At 69.3% G+C, this 18,015-nt stretch overlaps 1 protein-coding gene across 4 annotated transcripts in view; it reads left to right on the top strand.

The window, feature by feature from the left end:
• GRIA1 (glutamate ionotropic receptor AMPA type subunit 1) overlaps positions 1–18,015 on the top strand; it is a 75,297-nt gene that overhangs the window by 38,926 nt on the left and 18,356 nt on the right. For all 4 annotated transcript variants that reach the window (XM_055127088.1, XM_055127087.1, XM_055127089.1 and 1 more), the window contains 7 exons: positions 634–687; positions 3,715–3,876; positions 4,142–4,309; positions 5,302–5,406; positions 8,219–8,329; positions 9,144–9,350; positions 11,284–11,654. In XM_055127088.1, the coding sequence (XP_054983063.1) occupies positions 634–687; positions 3,715–3,876; positions 4,142–4,309; positions 5,302–5,406; positions 8,219–8,329; positions 9,144–9,350; positions 11,284–11,654 (1,178 nt within the window). The remainder of the gene's footprint in view (positions 1–633; positions 688–3,714; positions 3,877–4,141; positions 4,310–5,301; positions 5,407–8,218; positions 8,330–9,143; positions 9,351–11,283; positions 11,655–18,015) is intronic.

Below are 18,015 nucleotides of genomic sequence, written 5' to 3'. Positions count from 1 at the left end.
CCTGCATTTAATTATTTCCACCTCGGAAACCCGGAGCCGCTGTGCACATACATCCCATTAAGTGGGTGCCGGACGTGGGTTTTAATAACCTGGGCAGTTTGTCCAGTCAGGGGAGAGCCCAGAGCCTCCCGCCTCGCCCCAATTTGTTGATTAAAAAAAAGTAGATCACATCTAGTTTCAGGCTGAGGCAGGGCAGCGAGGCCCCGGCTGACGTGGCCCCTGGCGGGTCTCGGGTGTGAATCCTGCCCGGATGGTTGGGGCAGGCCCTGTGCTCCTGACCGCCCTTAATCAGGGTCCAAGTCTCGACTGACCTAGAGAAGCCCCGAAATTCAGGGTTAGGAGGAGCCGTACCTAAGCACGGCTCCGGGCCGGGGCCAAGAACTAGGGCAGAATCCGACGTCCCCTCTGTCCACCTGTCCCCGCCCACCGCTACCACGTGACTAAACACCACCCGCCCCGCCCCCCTCTCCCCACCCCTGCCCTCGGCTGCAGATTCCGTCCACGACCAGCCCCACCCGAGGGTCAGAATAACTAACCCCGGGCCCTGCGCCCACCAGGCCCTCAGGGTGACAGCCCCGGCTCCTCGGGGAGGGCTGAGGCGCCGACTGACCGTCCCCGCCCGCTGACTTGCAGATCGTGAAGATGGAGAAGAATGGCATCGGCTACCACTACATCCTCGCCAACCTGGTGAGTGGCCAGCGGGCGTCGGTGGCCAGACCCCCGCCCGCTCCTCTGGGCTAGGCCTGCCCGCCAAACCAGGCACTGAGTGGACGCGGGCACTTGCTTTGCTCTCCCTGGGGCTGCCTCGGGGGTGCTCAGCCTGGCCCTGGGGTCAGGGGTCACCCTGCCGAGCTCAGGCCGCGGTTCCCACCCGCTCCCCACCCCAGCCACGTCTTCATGGTCACACTGGAGGCGCGAAAGCTGTGGTCGGACGGATTCTGACGAGTTTTTTTTTTTGGGGGGTCACTCCTGGCCCTGCACTCAGGAATTTCCCCTGGTGGTGCTCGGGGGACCATATGGGACACTGGGAATCGAACCCGGGTTGGCCGCGTGCAAGGCAAGCGCCCTGTACTCCCCGCTGTGCTGTCGCTCCGGCCCGTTCTCATGAAGCTGTGGCCCACGGGACCGTGCCAGTCCCACTCCATGTGTGTTGGCCGTGCGGCGAGGGAAGCTGCCCTGGGACCTTCCCTCGGTTACTGCATCGCGGTTACTCCTGTGTGCTCCTTCCCTGACCCGAGATGGACCCGCCGAGAACCCACCCAGGCGCTGTCCCCGCGCCCCCGGCTTCTCTGGCTGCTTCTGTGTCCAGGCCGGCTTCTCATCCTCGTGTTCTTGGCCTTCCCGGCCGTGTTGCCATCCAGAGCCGACAGAAATCTCTATCGCTTGTGACGGCTGCATTGACCGGGTGGCACCGCAGGGTTCTGGGGCTCCCCGTGGGTCGCATTCGCGGGGTGACACGCCAGCAAGAAGCCTGCAGCCCTTGGTCCCGAGTCACACGTGCTGGCCACAGTGCTCTCGGGGTATCTGGGTGCTCCCTGGACACAGTGCTCCTGGGTTTCTAGGTGCTCCCTGGACACAGTGCTCCAGCCCCTTCCTCAGCTCGGGAGCACAGACAGCAAGGCGGCTAGGAGCCATGAGTGGGCACCAGGCGTCCGGCTCACGGCCTTACGCGCTCGCAGCAAACCAACACTCCGATGCTGAGCCCCTACGGCCCGCTGGGCCCTGCTCTGGGACCGTCTGGCGCTGAGCCCGCGGGAGCAGGTCCCTGTTAGGGCGAAGGGACGGGGCCCTCGGCACTTAGGGCCTGACACGCCCACCCTGGACGGCAGCCCCGGCCCCAGCAGGCGCCTGCTGCCCAGGCTGGAGGGAGCAGCTGTCTGGGCCTGAGTGGACGCCCAAGGGCCAACCTCGTCCACGTGCCGTTGTCCAGCCGCAGCCTCGGGCATCGCCCTGGGGCTCCTCCTGTAGGTGCTCCTGCTCCCTCCATCTCCCTCGGCTTCTCCTCAAGGGTGAATTGTGTCACGTTCGGTTTGTGTTGACTTTCCCGTGTCGACATTAGTTGTTCTGTTGTTGGTGTTTGGGCCACATGTGGCTGACTCAGGAATCAGCCCTGGCGGTGCCTGGGGGCCTGTGAGATGCCAGGATGGAGCCCGGTCAGCCGCGTGCCAGGCCAGGCCCTCTGCCCCTCCCCGCCGTGCCGCTGCTCGGGCCCAGGCTGGGGTTTCTGATGCTGTGGCAGAGAAGCCCTTTGCCGCCCCGGGCCGGGGCCCTGTGTGAGGCCTCGAGCGGGCGGGCACATCCTCGCCGCTGCCTGCTGGGCTGCGGGGGTCACGCGCGTGGGGCTGGCCCGGTGCTGCGGGCAGGGTGATGTTCAGGGCGTCGGGCAGGCGTGCGCATGCCCAGAGCCCTCGGGGTGGGGGGCCGGCCCTGCCTCTGGCACGAACAGCAGTGACAGGCAGGGAGGGGCGCCGAGCCTGGCCCCCGCCTCTGACCCACAGGCTCCCGCGCCCCTACGGGTCGGCCCTGCCAGTGCGCATCCCACGCCCCTCGGCCAGCTGGGGACGGGCTTCAGTGACCGGCCACGGCCACGCGGGTCCCTCGCCCCACCCAGGATGCTGCAGCCCGTTACGGTGACCGTTGGTCAGGAACTCCACCACGTGAGTGGCCAGCCGTGGTGGGGACCCGCCCAGGTGTGCCGAGACTCGGAGACCCTGGGAGGCTCTGGAAGGTTCTAGAGGGGGGAACGCGCCTCTGTCTTTTCATGAGCTGAGGGTGGAGCCCCAGACGGTGAGGAGACTCGGGCCAGAGAACACACAGGCACACGGGCACAGGCTCGGCCTTTCCTCGGGGGTCACCGAGGGGCCGAAGGTGACCCAGGGAAACCAGCCTGCGACGTGGCATCTCGTGCGGCAAGGGGGGACCGGAAAGAGCCGCTCGGGCGGGAAGCAGACGCCCTTGTTAGCCAGCGCTGCCGGAGGTTTTGGCTCATTTCTAATAAAAATCAACTAATTAAACGTGGCTGCACGAGTGTGCTCCGGGGAGGAGCCCGCACACGCTCCCCTCCGGCACGGGGACCTGGCCCCGCACACATGGGAGACGGCCACGGCAGCCGCCACGGGCCTCGTCCCCGGGGGACCCAGAGATCCCAGGGCCCCGGAGTGGCCTCGCTGCCCACTCTGTCCTCAGAGCCGAGTCTGCTGCCCCTCGGGCCCAGGACGACCCGGGGACAGTCGGCCCCGCCCTCCCTGGACACGAGCGTCGTGCCCTCGGGCTGCGTGTCGGGGCGGGGAGCGGCTTCCTCCACACCAACGGCTGATGTGAACGGCAGCTCAGGGCAAGAGCAACGCGCTCCACGATTCAAAGCCGCCGCTGAGCGGCCGGCCCTGCCCCGTGTCCCTGGGCGGGCAGCTCTTACCACGCCCTCAGCCGCCCGCTCCCCTGCCTGCTCCCCTGCCTGCTCCCCTGCCCGCTCCCCTGCCCCCTCCCCTGCCCGCCGGCAGCCACAGCCCCCAGGGTGCTGGGCCGGGACGTGGCAGGGCACCGGCCTGGGGTCTCGTGCTGCCCGGGGTTGGGGGCACGCAGGGAGCACTGCAGGCCACGTGGGGCCAGGACCCTCGGGGTGGGGGCGCTCGGCCCCGGGGGACACAGGCGGTGGGCTCCTGCGTTGGGCTCCGGCGGGAAGCCCCAAGCCCTGACCACTGACCCTCCTGCCAGGGCTTCATGGACATGGACTTGAGCAGGTTCAAGGAGAGCGGGGCCAACGTGACGGGCTTCCAGCTGGTCAACTACACGGACACGGTGCCCGCCCGCATCATGCAGCAGTGGAAGAGCAGCGACGCCCGTGACCACACGCGTGTGGACTGGAAGAGGCCCAAGGTGAGGGGGCCGTGGGGCAGCCCCCAGCACGAGCTGAGGGGCCGTGTCCTGAAGGTGGGGGGCCGTGACCCCAGGGCCTCAGGACCCCGCAGTCTCTGCACACTGGCGCCACTACCTGGCTCTGCTGCTCTCTACTGCTGGCAGCTGCCTCGTGGCCCAGGATGGCTGCAGGGCACCAGCCCTCGCCTCAGAACCCCGCCCGGTGGGATGGGGAAAAGGGGGGCAGGGCACACATCCCACTGAGCCGCCCGTGTCCGCTCCGCAGTACACGTCTGCGCTGACCTACGACGGGGTGAAGGTGATGGCCGAGGCCTTCCAGAGCCTGCGCCGGCAGCGGATAGACATCTCCCGGAGGGGCAACGCGGGGGACTGCCTGGCCAACCCCGCCGTGCCCTGGGGCCAGGGCATTGACATCCAGAGGGCGCTGCAGCAGGTGAGGGGGAGGGGCCTGCAGCAGGGGCGGGGAGGGGGAGGGGCCTGCAGCAGGGGAGGGGGAGAGGCCTGCAGTAGGGGAGGGGGGAGGGGAGGGGCCTAGACCAGGTGAGGGGGAGGGGCCTGCAGCAGGGGAGGGGGAGGGGCCTACAGCAGGGGAGGGGGAGGGGAGGGGCCTAGACCAGGTGAGGGGGGAGGGGCCTGCAGCAGGGGAGGGGGGGAAGAGAGGAGGGGCCTGCAGCAGGTGAGCCCAGCTGGGTGTGGGGGGGTGGGGTCCTGCAGGAGGTGAGCCCCGGGCTGGGGGGGTCCTGCAGGGGTGAGAGTGACTGAGGACCCCTCCTGCGGCTCACCGGGAAGGCTCAGCCACGCCGGCCACAGAGTGGCCGTGTCTCCAGCTCAGGGGTGGGGACCCCTCAGGGCCCAGCTCCTGCACAGCCAGCCCGGGGGCCGGTTTCACAGCAGCTGAGGGGGCTTCTGGCCCCACACGCGCCCACTTCATCTGCACTTCTGAGGGCCCAGAGAATAGGGTGAGGGAGGGCCGCACCCCAAGAGCCCTGCGTGAAGGGCCAGAGCACTGGAGGCGGAGTCCTGACTGTCAGCAGCAAGGGGCCACCCACCCACCTGTGTCTGCTGCCCCCTCAGAAGGTTCTAGCCCTGGGGCTGGAACCATAGTACAGCAAGTAGGGTGTTTGCCTTGCACACGGCCAGCCCGGGTTCGATTCCCAGCATCCCATATGGTTCCCCAAGCACTGTCAGGGGTAATTCCTGAGTGCAGAGTCAGGAGTAACCCCTGAGCATCGCCGGGTGAGAAGGTTCTAGCCCTTCCCTGCTCTCCCAGACGGCACCTGGGCGTCCATCAGTCTTTCCACGCCGTAGGAGCCCCCGTGTGAGAGCAGAGGAGGGGAGTGCTCCCTGCCCAGGGCCGCCTGTGCCCCCAGACCCCACCGGCCCCAGGGCTGTGGGCCGAGGCGCTCAGTCCTGGCTCCCCTGCAGGTGCGGTTCGAGGGGCTGACGGGAAACGTGCAGTTCAACGAGAAGGGCCGGCGCACCAACTACACACTGCACGTCATCGAGATGCGGCACGATGGCGTCCGGAAGGTGAGCCGGGTGGCAGGGGAGGGGGCGGGAGGCCCTGCACCCCGCCCCATGTCTCTGGACAAGGACAGACGGGCGCCAACGTGGGTAGGTGAATGACCTGTGGTTTGGGCTTTGTTTTTGTTTGGGCGTCACACCCAGCAATGCTCAGGGGTCACTCCTGATGGGATACCGGGGATGGAACCCGGGTCAGCCAGGTGCAGGGCAAATGCCCTCCCCACTGTGCTATCACCCCAGTCCCTGGGTGGTGGGTGGTTGAGTGGACGGTAGGTTGGCTGGGTGGATGTTGGCTGGGTGGCTGGGCGGGCGGGTGGGTGGGTGATTGGTTGGTTGTTGGATGGTTGGTTGGTTGAGTGTTTGGTCAGTTGGTTGTTTGGGTGGTTGGTTGGTTGCTTGAATAGTTGGTTGGTTGGTTGGATGGCTGGTTAGTTGGTCAGCTGGTTGGACAGCTGGTGGTTGGCTGGATGGTTAGTTGGTCAGTTGGCTGGACAGCTGGCTGGTTGGATGGATGGTTAGTTGGCTGTCTGCGGGGTGGCTAGCTGGAGAGTTGGCTGGAGCCTGGCTGGTTGGACAATCAGCTAATTCGCCAGCTGTTGGGCTGACAGGGAATTTAATTGTGTTTGGGAGTCCGCCTGCTCTAAACTCCTTCTCGGGCCGCAGGAATTTTTAACCTCAGCCTGAGCTCCAGTGAGTCAGGCTGTGGCAGCCCGTGGAAAAGATAAATCGCACACAGAAATAACGTGGTGACCTTAAAATCCACGAGCAGCGGCTGCCTTTCAGACCATCTCCAGGCTTCCTCCCGGTGACTAACCCTTCCTGGGAGCGGGCTTAGCGCCTCTGTTTACAGGAATCCGGCTTTCGGAAAATCAATCCCGCGCCTGCGGCTTCGGGGCTTACTCCACCCGCCCCCAGCGAGGCCCCGCAGGGTGGGCATGAGGGGCTCCCCGCACGAGGGTCAGGGGGAGGGGCCTCAGGGACCCTCAGCCACACGAGTCCCTGCACCCGGTGAGGTCAGCCCCCGGCCGGCTCCCGCCCCCTGCGGACTCAGGGCAGGACCCATGACTCTGCCGTGGCCTTCGGCCCCGTGCTCTCGGCCTCCCCTCTGCCCCGGTGCCGGCCGTGCTGCCGTCTTCCTGCCCCCCACCCCGCCGCCCCTGCGCCCGTGCCCTGCCCCTCGCCTGTACCCCAGGCTGGGTCTCCGCCGAGGCTGCCCCAGGCCCGCGTCCATGTGCAGCTCCTTCCTCCCCCCTGCCGGCTCGTCATGGCGACGGGGCCCCGCTCAGACCCGGCGTCTCCTGCCGGGGCGTCGCCTCCCCAGACGGCTGCGGCCCGGGAGGGTCTGTGTGGCGTGAGGAGGAGGGCGGGGCCCTGCCGGGCTCTGCCCCTCGCCACGTGCTCCGGCTGCTCGGGGCTCACGGGGCCGGGCAGCTCCATGTGGCCCACGACGGTGCTGAAGGCCCCGGGGAGGGCCGGTGAGCACGTGGCTGCGTCTGCGCCTGCTCGTGCCGCGGCCTTCGGCAGTCGCCCCCCACGACCAGCGCTGAGGGACACTGAGCCACACCGCGTGGGGCTCGGGTCACGGTCCTGGGCAGTAGGTGGCGGGGGGAGGTGCCGCCCTCAGAGGCCCATCTACACCACATTCCCCCTCAGAGGCAATGGGGGCCCGTCTACACCGCATTCCACCCTCAGAGGCCGTCTACACCACATTCCCCCTCAGAGGCGCTGGGGCTGTCTACACCACATTCCACCCTCAGAGGCCGTCTACACCACATTCCCCCCTCAGAGGCGCTGGGGGCCCGTCTACACCACATTCCCCCCCTCAGAGGCGCTGGGGGCCCGTCTACACCACATTCCCCCCTCAGAGGCGCTGGGGGCCCGTCTACACCACATTCCCCCCTCAGAGGCGCTGGGGGCCTGTCTACACCACATTCCCCCCTCAGAGGCGTTGGGGGCCTGTCTACACCACATTCCCCCCTCAGAAGCCTGTCTACACCACATTCCCCCCTCAGAAGCGCTGGGGCCGTCTACACTGCATTCCTCCCTGACTCTCCACAAAGGCCCGTTCCTGCAGCTCTCCCAGAGGGCGGGTCCCCGTCCCTGACTCGGGGCAGCCCTGAGACCTCGCAGCCTCCCTGTCTCCAACCCGACAGCCCTGTCCCCAGCCGCTCGCTCCCCCGTGTCCTGCCTCCAGGCCCGGGTGCTCCCACGTGAAGCGCCAGGAAGATGATCAGCGGGTGTCCAGCCTGGCCACCTGCCCGGGAGCCAGACGCCCTGAGACCCCGAGCCGAGACACAGGTGCCTGGGCAGCTCGACCCTGTGGGCGAGCCGGTGGCCAGGCAGCTTGCGTGGGCACCACTAAACCCACCACGAGAGGGCCCGGCCGGCTAAACCGCCTCGAGGGGGTGTGGCGGGAGCCCAGAGACCCAGGCCAGAACGGCCGCACGGAGGCCGTGGGCACTAGAGGGGGCCGGGGCCGCAGGCTGGCGAGGCGGCTGGGCTGGGTGTGGCCCCGGCCCCTCACAGCTCCCCACGGTCCCTGCCAGCTGGGACCCACGGTGCCACCGAGTGTCCAGGCAGCAGGGACACGGAGAAGCACCCACCCGCAGGCCCCGGCCACCGCGGAGAGGGCAGGGCTGGGGCTCGGCCCGGGGCTCTCCACGGCCAGGCCTGCTTCACCCACCCCCGCAATGCCACTGGCCCCCGGACGGCGCGTGGCCATGGGCTTCCACGGCAACAGTCCCGTAGAGCCCAGCCTGCCTGGCGTCCACGCGGCCTCTCCGCAGCTGACCATGTCCTCTGTGCACCTCGCCCACAGATCGGCTACTGGAACGAGGACGACAAGTTCGTCCCTGCAGCCACCGACGCCCAGGCTGGCGGGGACAACTCGAGCGTACAGAACAGGACGTACATCGTGACCACCATCCTAGTGAGTGCAAGCACACACCCACACACATGCACACACACACCTGCACACGCACACATGCACACGCACACATGCGCACACACGCACACACGCACACATACATGCACACACATGCACACACACATGCATATACACATACACACATGCACATGCACACATGCATGCATGCACATGCATGCACACACAAACACACACAGACACAGACACACACGCACACAGACACACGCACACACATACACACATGCATGCACACGTACACACATGCACGCACACACATGCACGCACGCACACAGATGCATGTACATGCACACATACATACACCCCACACACAGAGAGACATGCGCACACACACATGCACGAGTATATGGACGCGCACACACACATGCGCACACACACACACTCCGGTCCACATGGTGACCCCCTCCTACTGAGTGTGAGCACCCCTGCCCGGGCTGGGCGTCCTTGTCCTGCCAGGTGGTGCCTGCAGACAGGGTCCCGTTTACGCACCGCCTCGCGGTTTCCCTGTGTTCAGGGGAAACGTCACTTCCCCCCGGGGACCCCCGGCCCCCCAGGTGCAGACACGGGGCTGAGTATGCAGAGCCCCTGCCCCGTCCACCCTCCCCAGTGGCTCCAGAGCACGCTGGGGGGTAGCCACTGGCATCCAGGCTCCCCCGGAACAGTCTAGAACAGCAGGGGCCGGGGGGCGCCCGAGCCCACCCCCTGAGGAGAGTGCCAGTCCTGCGGGGCTCTGTGCGGGCTGGGCCGGACGGGGCCGAGGACTCCCGGGTGCGCGCCCCACGCCTGCGCCCTCCCGCAGGAGGACCCGTATGTCATGCTCAAGAAGAACGCCAACCAGTTCGAGGGCAATGACCGGTACGAGGGCTACTGCGTGGAGCTGGCGGCCGAGATCGCCAAGCATGTGGGCTACTCCTACCGGCTGGAGATCGTCAGCGACGGCAAGTACGGCGCCCGAGACCCGGACACCAAGGCCTGGAACGGCATGGTGGGCGAGCTGGTGTATGGGGTGAGTGGGGCGAGCTGGGCGGGGTGAGTGGGGCGGGGGCTGGGGAGGGGTGAGTGGGGCAGGGACTGGGGGAGGGGTGAGTGGGGCGAGCTGGGGGAGGGGTGAGTGGGGCGAGCTGGGGGAGGGGTGAGTGGGGCAGGGACTGGGGCAGGGTGAGTGGGGCAGGGGCTGGGGGAGGGGTGAGTGGGGCAGAGGCTGGGGGCGGGTGAGTGGTGCAGGGACTGGGGTGGGGTGAGTGGGGCAGGGACTGGGGAGGGGTGAGTGGGGCAGGGACTGGGGCGGGGTGAGTGGGGCAGGGGCTGGGGGAGGGGTGAGTGGGGTGGGGCTGGGGCAGGCGAGTGGGGGAGGGGGGCCGGGCGGGAGGGCTGCAGGGTGCTGGACAGTGGCAGTGGGGCGGGGAGCCGGGCTGGCGGGGGCAGCGGTGCCCCCACCTCTGCGCCCACCCGCCCTTGGCCCGCTGTGGCTCCTGCGGGGCGGTGCTGGAGTGCCGGTATCTGGGGCAGGACACGGGGACAGAGGGCTGACAGGCGCAGGGGTGAGGGGCGGCCGCGGGCCAAGTGCCTGGTGCCCGGCCCGGAAACAGTGGGAGCAGCGGGGTCCCGGCGGCCAAGGACATGGGCCGGGAGGGCGGCGGGAGCCCCGGGCCCAGGCGGCACCTCTGGCCGTCCCCTACCCGGCCCAGCCTCCAGGCAGCTGAGCGGGGCAGGACGGAGGCGGCTGCTGTGTGGAGGCGGTTGCCATGGCAACCTCCACTCAGGTCGTCCCCATGGCAACTGCCATGAACTTTCCACCTCCGTGGGCTTCTCCCGTCCCCGAGCACGAGGCTCCGTAAGAACCGCCCCGGGCAGGGGGGCCAGCGAGGGCCGGGGACGGGGCAGGAGCAGCCCCCACGCCCTCCCCTCCGGCGCCCGAGTCCGGCCAGAGCTGGGGCAGAGCTGGGTCCCAGTCCGGCGCCCAAGTGGCCCTCCGGAAGGCGCTGGACGCGCTGAGCACCGCAGGCAGGCCCTCAGGACGCAACCCCCCGCCCCTGCCTCAAGGCCTGTCCCTCCAGAGAGAACCTTCTGGAAGGGAAGCAGCAAGCGCCCGGACCCGCTGCCCTCTCTCCCCTCACTCAGGCCTCCGGAATCCCCGCCCCGGGCCCTGGTCACAGTGCTCGGGCTGAGCCAGAGGGGATGGAGGGAAGGCGGGCGTCCACCTGACTCCACAGCTCAGAGCCACGGCCCCCGAGGGTGCAGGACTGGGGACGGCTTCAGGCAGGGACACGGCCGCACCCCAGCCAGCTGCCCCTGGGGACTGGCCGTCCTTGGGGACTGACCGGCCCCGACCCAACTGCCCCTCAGAGACTGACCGGCCCCAGGAGACTGACCGACCCGGCCCAGCTGCCCCGGGAGACCGGGCATGTCTCAGGCATGGGCACAGGTCGTCCCCGCCTGTCCCGAGCCTCCCGGACACTGCTGTGAGGCCAATGAGGTCGGGGAACGGGCTGGGGCTCCCGTGGCCCCTCCTGCTGGTCTCCGGGAGTGGGGTCGGGCGTCCCGACAGCTCCCTGAGGATGAGGAGCCCTCAGGGCTTTCTCCCGCCAGCCCACCCCAGGCGCATCCTGGGTGCTGCCCGCAATGCCCACTGCCCCCCCAGTGCCAGCCACAGAGCTGCCCGCCCCCGCCCCGCCAGGACTCACCCCCCCACCCCCAGCACCGTCTGGGGAGACCCTCGAGGGCCCACACAGGGCCGGGAGGAAGCACTGTGGGGCGAGGCCTTCGCCCTGCACGGGTCCCGCCCGCGTCCCCTCCCCCCCAGCCCAGGGGTCCCTGGGCCCAGCCTGGCACAGTCCCCGGGCATGGCCGGCTCCTCCAGAGAGGAAGCGCGTGTGCTCCTGTGCCCGGGGCCGGGAACACTGCAGAGAGCCGCGCTGACCGCCGTGTCCCTGTCGCAGCGGGCAGACGTGGCGGTGGCCCCGCTGACCATCACGCTGGTGCGCGAGGAGGTGATCGACTTCTCCAAGCCCTTCATGAGCCTGGGCATCTCCATCATGATCAAGAAGCCGCAGAAGTCCAAGCCGGGCGTCTTCTCCTTCCTGGACCCGCTGGCCTACGAGATCTGGATGTGCATCGTCTTCGCGTACATCGGCGTGAGTGTGGTCCTCTTCCTGGTCAGCCGCTTCAGCCCCTACGAGTGGCACAACGAGGAGCTGGAGGAGGGCCGGGAGCCGGCGGCCGGCGACCAATCCAACGAGTTCGGGATCTTCAACAGCCTGTGGTTCTCGCTGGGCGCCTTCATGCAGCAGGGCTGCGACATCTCCCCCAGGTCAGTGCCGGGCCGGGCGGCGTGGCCAGGCCGGGCCTGCTGACCCCAGGGCGCGTCTCGGCCGGCAAGAAGGCTCGGGGAATCCCGGCCCCAGGGCTGCCGGGCGGGCGGTGGCCACAGGCACCCGGGGGCTGAGGTGCGGCGCCTGCACCCGGCACACGTGTCCCTGGGGGACGGGGGGTCAGCCTCCTCTGCCCAGCCCAGTCCTGCCGTTTGGGGCTTCTGCCCGCGGCTCTCGGCCGAGCCGGGCACCGCCTACCCCTTCCTCCTCGGCCAACTCCGTTACCCGTCCCTGGGGCACGCTCGCAGGGCGGCTCAAAGGGGGGTCGTGGGTAAAGGCGCCCCCCCGGCCTCGCAGAGGGGCAAGCACGCTGGTTTCCGGGCACGGGGGCGGAGCCGTAGGTGGACGCCAGATCCCCAGCCTCTGGGACGGGAGGGCCTGGGGTGGGCGTGGACCCACGTCCCTGAGCCCGGCGTCCCGAGGAGCTCTGCCTCCCGCCCCCACTGGCGCCTTGTTTTTCCCGTGCAGGAGACAGACACGGGGTAGGCGTGGGGAGCGGGCGTGAGACGGGCGGGGCCCGCTGGCTGGCACTGCGGCAGAGAAGGGAGCAGGGGCGGGGCGGGGCGGGGGTGGGAGCCACCGGCACACGCAGGGCGCACACCCCTGGGGACACACGGGCAGGGCCTGCAGACCCCCTAGCTCTGCTCTGCTCCCCCCAGCCCCCGGCCCCCACGCTCCGGGCGGACTGGCCTCTGCGCTACTACTGGAGTGTCACCCGGAAACACAGCCGTGCTAAGGCCCCGGGGCCCATAGTCTCAGGGGAGGGCTGGGTGCTGCGGCTGGGAGGACTCGGAGGAAGGAGACGGCCAAGCGGAGACAGGACGAGCCCAGCTCAGGCTGCTGTCCGGTGTGGCCACACTTTCCCACGTGGACGCTTCTGGGGGTTGGGGGCCCGCAGGTGCTCTGAGGTGCAAGAGGCAAAGCACAGGGCACGAGCCAGCCTGGGTAGGGTGCTGCGGCCCAGTGAGCGGGGCCGGGCGGGCTCTGTGGTGGTGCGGCCCAGTGAGCGGGGCCAGGTGGGCTCTGTGGTGGTGTGGCCCAGTGAGCGGGGCCGGGAGGCTCTGTGGTGGTGTGACCCAGTGAGCGGGGCCGGGCGGGCTCTGTGGTGGTGCGGCCCAGTGAGCGGGGCCGGGAGGCTCTGTGGTGGTGCGGCCCAGTGAGCGGGGCCGGGCGGGCTCTGTGGTGGTGCGGCCCAGTGAGCGGGGCCGGGAGGCTCTGTGGTGGTGCGGCCCAGTGAGCGGGGCCGGGAGGCTCTGTGGTGGTGCGGCCCAGTGAGTGGGGCCGGGCGGGCTCTAGCAAAAGACTGGCCTTGCAGACCGTCTCTGGAGGGCGCGGCGAGTGCGCGGTGTCTGGGGCGGGGCTGGGGGGGGCTCGCCAGGGCTGGACGCCCCCCCGCCCCCCCATGGCGACTGGCTCTGAAAGCAGCAGGTCTCGGGGCGCCCTCAGGAGGGCGGGTTAGACGATGCTCTGGGCGCCCGGAGCCGTGAGAGGACCAGGGCGGGCAGGGGCTCTGCGGTGCCGGAGCAGGGAGGGGGCGCGGGGGGGGGCTGTGGACGTGGGGTCTCTCGGTGAGGCAGAGGCAGCGGCCCTGCCCCGAGCCCGGGGGCCTGGGCGTCGCCGGTGGCGGCTCATTTGTGCCCGTGTGGGCGCAGGACAGGGGCTCCGCCTCGCCCCCGAGTGAGGGTGGCCACAGGGCCCTGTCCAGGCACATCAGGCGCTGACCACCGGCAGCAGCTCCCCCTCCCAGCCCGGCCCGAGCCAAGGGCTGACCGCAAACGGCCCCTCGGCACGGAGCCCACCGAGGGCGACCCGCAGACACGGCCGTCTGGGGCCCAGACAGAGGGGGGTCGGGGGGGCCCTCGTGACCCCTCGACGAAGACGCGGGTCTGCCCAGCCCTCCGGCCGCCTCCACCCCGGCCTCCTGAGCACTGTCCAGAGGGCCCTTCCGCTGCAGCCCGCACGGCCATGCTTCACGGCCACTCTCCGCGTCCACTTCTCACACCCACACTTGGCGTCCACTCTCCGCGTCCACCCTCTGCGTCCAGCTCCACGTCCATCGCGGCTGCGGCCCTTCCCCGCGCCAGCGTCCCTGGGTCAGGAATCGCGGCGACCCCACCAGAACCCGGAAGCAGGTCGTTCCGGCCCAGCCCCAGCTCCCTGCGGAAGCAGCCGAGGTGTGTCCACGGCCTGCCCAGGACCTTTCACACCCCACCCGGCTGGCCGCCTGCCGGGAGCCCCCACGGGCCCTCCACACCAGGGGGCAGCGCTGCCCCCGCCTGCCGCCGAGACCCTCACCCTGCGGGCTGTGAGGCCCGAAGCCCCTTCCCGCCCCCGGGGCGGACGCAGGAGCCCCAAGTGTTGCCCACCCTGAGGCCCCCAGGCAGGCTGTGCTGGACGCAGCCCAGAACCCGCTGCCCAGCCCAGCCAGCGGAGGCGAGGGCTGAGCTTGTGCCAGGAGGGGCCGGGCAGGGCCCAGGAGCAGCCCAGTGGCTCACAAGCCCCGGCCTTCTGCCCCGAGCCTCCGCCAGCGCCTCTGATGTCTACTCCGGGGGCAGGAGCTGGAGCCGGAGCACGGCAGGAACACGGGCAGAGTGGACGCCGGGCCTGCTCCCACCAGCGTGCAGCCCCCCGGAAGAGGGACTGAGAGCAAGCGCCCAGAGACAGAGCTCGGGGTGCCCTGGGCATCCCAGCAGGGACGGGGCTAGTCGGGGCCAGCTGTCCCCTGGAGGGAGAGGGCAGGCGCCAGGAGCGGGGCCCTGGGTGCTGGGCCCATCCCCAGAGAGCCACTGGACGCTGCGCCCTGGCCCCCAGCCACACACGCAGGGCATGGTGTGGGCGGCCACTGCAGCCTCCCCTCACTCCCTCCTGCCTCTTGGGTGGGGACAGGGCGGTCGGAGACGGGGCCTCCCTGCCCGCCCGCCCAGCAACCGCAGCCGCTGAGCGACACACGGAACAGAGACTCAGACGGGCCCGACTCAGGCAGCTCCTGACAGCGCCCCCCCCCCACGTGGTCAGAACTTCCCTGAGAAGAAACGAGGCTACTTGGGTGCTGCCTCGCGCCCAGCCACCCCTCCTCCACTTGGCCCCGGGAGCTGCAGGGGTGTGAGCCGCCGCCGCCACCTTCTCCGACACGGTGTCCACCCTGCGCGGCCTGAGACCGGGCGCCGTCACGCAGCGGCCCCCGCCCTGCCTCCCCACCCCCGGCCCACCCGCAGTAAATCCAGGAGTGCCACTTTCTTTGAGACAAACATCTGCGTCTACCCCGCGTGCGGCCACTATAAATAGCGCTTCCATAGATAGTCCCGCGGCCCCCGGCGGGCAAGGCAGGTTCCCGTTGGCCGCCGCTCTGGGCGCGGGATTCCCAGGCCGCTACGTGCAATTTCCTGGTGCAGATCTTGCCAAACTGTTTTCGGAAGCAGCTGGAAAACGTGCGCTCCTGCTGGCACAGCCGGCACCGGCCCGGCGAGCAGCCCGGCTCCCGCTCCCGGCGTCTGTCCACCTCCCTGCAGGCCTCGTCCCCCTCTGCGGGGCCCGTCTCGCCAGCCTGGAGTCAGGGAACGCCTGCTTCCCGGGCGCGGCCGTCCTGTCGGGAAGGTCTCCTGTGCGGCCTCCCCGTGCCCTGCGTGCAGAGAGGGGCGGCCGGGTGCAGGGACGGTAGCCGTGGGAACTGGCCCTGTCGCACTGATGCGCTGGCCAGCATCGCTCCCCTCGCGCACGCTGTCCCAGGGCCGGGCCCCCACTCGCACCCGGCCCTCGGGCCACTCGGGGCTGTGCCTGCTGCCCGCCCGGTGTCCACAGATGCCCGAGTCCTGGACGGGCGTGTTCAGAGGTGCTGACACAGACTCGGACTCCTACGGGGGACAGCCAGGGCCTCTGCCCGCACACAGGCACTGGGGATGCAGGCCCGGCCCGCGGGCTCCCGGGACAGTGTTCCTCCCCCTGCAAAGGTGGAACAGATCAGCATCTGAGACTGTGACTTTCCTGGCCGGTGTTTCAAGACACCCGAGAGAGTCGAGGCACAGACTGTGCCACGCTCAGCGCCCCGAGGAAGGGGGAGAGGCTGTTCCTCCCCGGGCTGATCTGGACGCGGCCCGGCCGCGGGCGGGAGCAGACACAGCGGGACGCGAGGGCGTTGTTGTGCATTCCAAACACGCTTGCTGTTGTTGACGCTTCGGCTGAGCGACGTGTGAGGGAAGCTGCGGCGAGCCTGGTGGCAGAGGGGCAGGGCGGGGGCCTCGGGCCCTCGGGGGCACGTGGGGCCCGTCGCCTGGAAAGGTTCTGCTGAGTAGCAGCCGTGCGGGGGGCCGCAAAACGCGGGTATGGACGACGCCGTGAATCCCCCCGCTCCTGCCTGCCCGGGCGGGAATAAAAATAGCTCTCGGAGAGGCAGCCTCCCCGCAGCCCCGGGCCCCGGCACACGCTCTGCTGTGCAAAGCTGTGTTCCCCTGCACCCTGCGAATGTTCTGTGCCTGTTGATCTCAGCGCGGTGGCTGTGAGGAGGGTAAACAACATTCCCTCTCCCCGGCTGCGGAACACACCCCCGCACTCCATGGAGCAGGGCTGCACTGGCAGAAACCGAACAAGCCCATCGTTGGCTGGCAACGCCGAAATCCCGGAGTTCGGCTGGACGCTTCTGTCACCAGAGCCGGCACGGCGGGGAGCCAGGGAGGCGGCGGCTGGGGAGGGCAGCCCTCCAGCGGGCCCCCGGGCTCTGGCACAGCCCCCCCGGCGGCCGCTTCCTTCACCCCCAGAGAACCCCGGAGACAGCAGGACCTCCCAGGAGACAGACTCACCCCTGCCCCCGCCCGGGTTCCCTGGCAGCCCCCCCAGGCCCTGGAAATCTGAGACTTTTCAGACACAGAAGCATCACCGAGGGGCTTGCAGGAATGAGGTCTGGATTCCCCGCACTGGGAGTCCTTGTGTCACAGTGGTTTGGTTTGGGGCCACACCTGGCAGTGCTCGGGGCTTATTCTGGTCTCTGAGCCCAGGGGTTCCTTCTGGCTGGGCTCAGAGATGCTCTGGGGTGCGGGGATGGGGCTGGCCTGTGCCCTCTCTCAGCCCCTGGGGGTTCACCTTCTAACTCAGCCTGGGGAAAGCCAACACTGTGGGGGTCTGAGCTCGGAGAAAATGCTGTACTCAGAGCCTGTGAAGAGCTGGGGTGTGGCATGGCAGGGCTGTTTCCCCCCACCCCAGGGGGGCTGAGACGGGCAGGGCCGGGCTGAGGGCTTGCTCTGCACCTCCCGGAACGTGCCAGCTCTGCATGGGGGCTATGCAAAGCGGACACTGTCTGAGTGTGGCACGGACCACGCAGACTGGGACGAGTCTGAAGCAAAGTGCCCCAGGAGCCTGGGGGAGGCTGAGACCAGGTCTGTCCGAGCAGAGGGCAGCCGTCAGCACCGCGGATGGCTCCGGCCGTGCAGGCTATTGCGCAAGGGCAAAGGGTCAGCACCGCGGACAGCTCTAGCCGTGCAGGCTATTCGTGCAACGGTGAAGGGTCAGCACCACGGACAGCTCCGGCAGTGCCGGCTACTGTGCAAGGGCAAAGGGTCAGCACCGCGGACAGCTCCAGGCATGCAGGCTATTTTGCAAGGGCCAAAGGGTCAGCTCAGTGGGGAGCCGGCCTCCCAGCCACCTGCACAGGGTGGCCTCAGCGCCAAGGACAGCGCAGCGCACCCTGTCCAGGACCTGCTCCTGGACTCTGCCCCTGGGCCCTCTGCCCTCCAAAACTGCCCAGAGGAAATGCCCCAGCAGAGCGGGGGTGGGGGTGAGCTGCTTAGGAACCCACCCTGACCACCGTGGAAGGTACATCGGGCGGCACCGCCCAGCCTGGTATCTCACTGGTCCCCTGCGCCCAGCCGTGGGAAAGGCTCTCGGCAGAGCGTGGGGACCAAGTGGAGGAATCACCCGGGCCAGGGACGGCCGGGCTGCCGAGACCGGGCAGAGGGTCTCACGGCTGCCCAGCCCAGAGCCTATCTGGGGCCCCAAGAGTCAGGCGTGGACCTGCCAGCCCCTCCCACGGCCCACCCTGGCCAGCTTGCTTCTGCCCCAACATTACCCTGCTGCCCGGCCACCTGCCCCTCGCCAGGGGCCCCCACGCCCCCACCCACCCGTCCCCCTGCCGTCTTGATGGCCTTTCTGAGGGCGAGGGCCATCCTGAGTCTCCCCAATGGCCAGGGACCCTACTATCAGCACGGGCCTCACGGGGTCTGACCCCAGCCCGTCTGCCCAGCCCCGCCCGAGTGGGCAGCATGACGGGCCAGGGCGGGCACTACCCGGCACACTGACCCAGGTCTCACCTCT

Source organism: Sorex araneus, chromosome 2, assembly GCF_027595985.1.
Source record: "Sorex araneus isolate mSorAra2 chromosome 2, mSorAra2.pri, whole genome shotgun sequence".
NCBI classification, from domain to species: domain Eukaryota; kingdom Metazoa; phylum Chordata; class Mammalia; order Eulipotyphla; family Soricidae; genus Sorex; species Sorex araneus.
The sequence above is the reverse complement of the archived record's forward strand: the minus strand, read 5'-3'. Positions and strand labels throughout refer to the sequence as shown.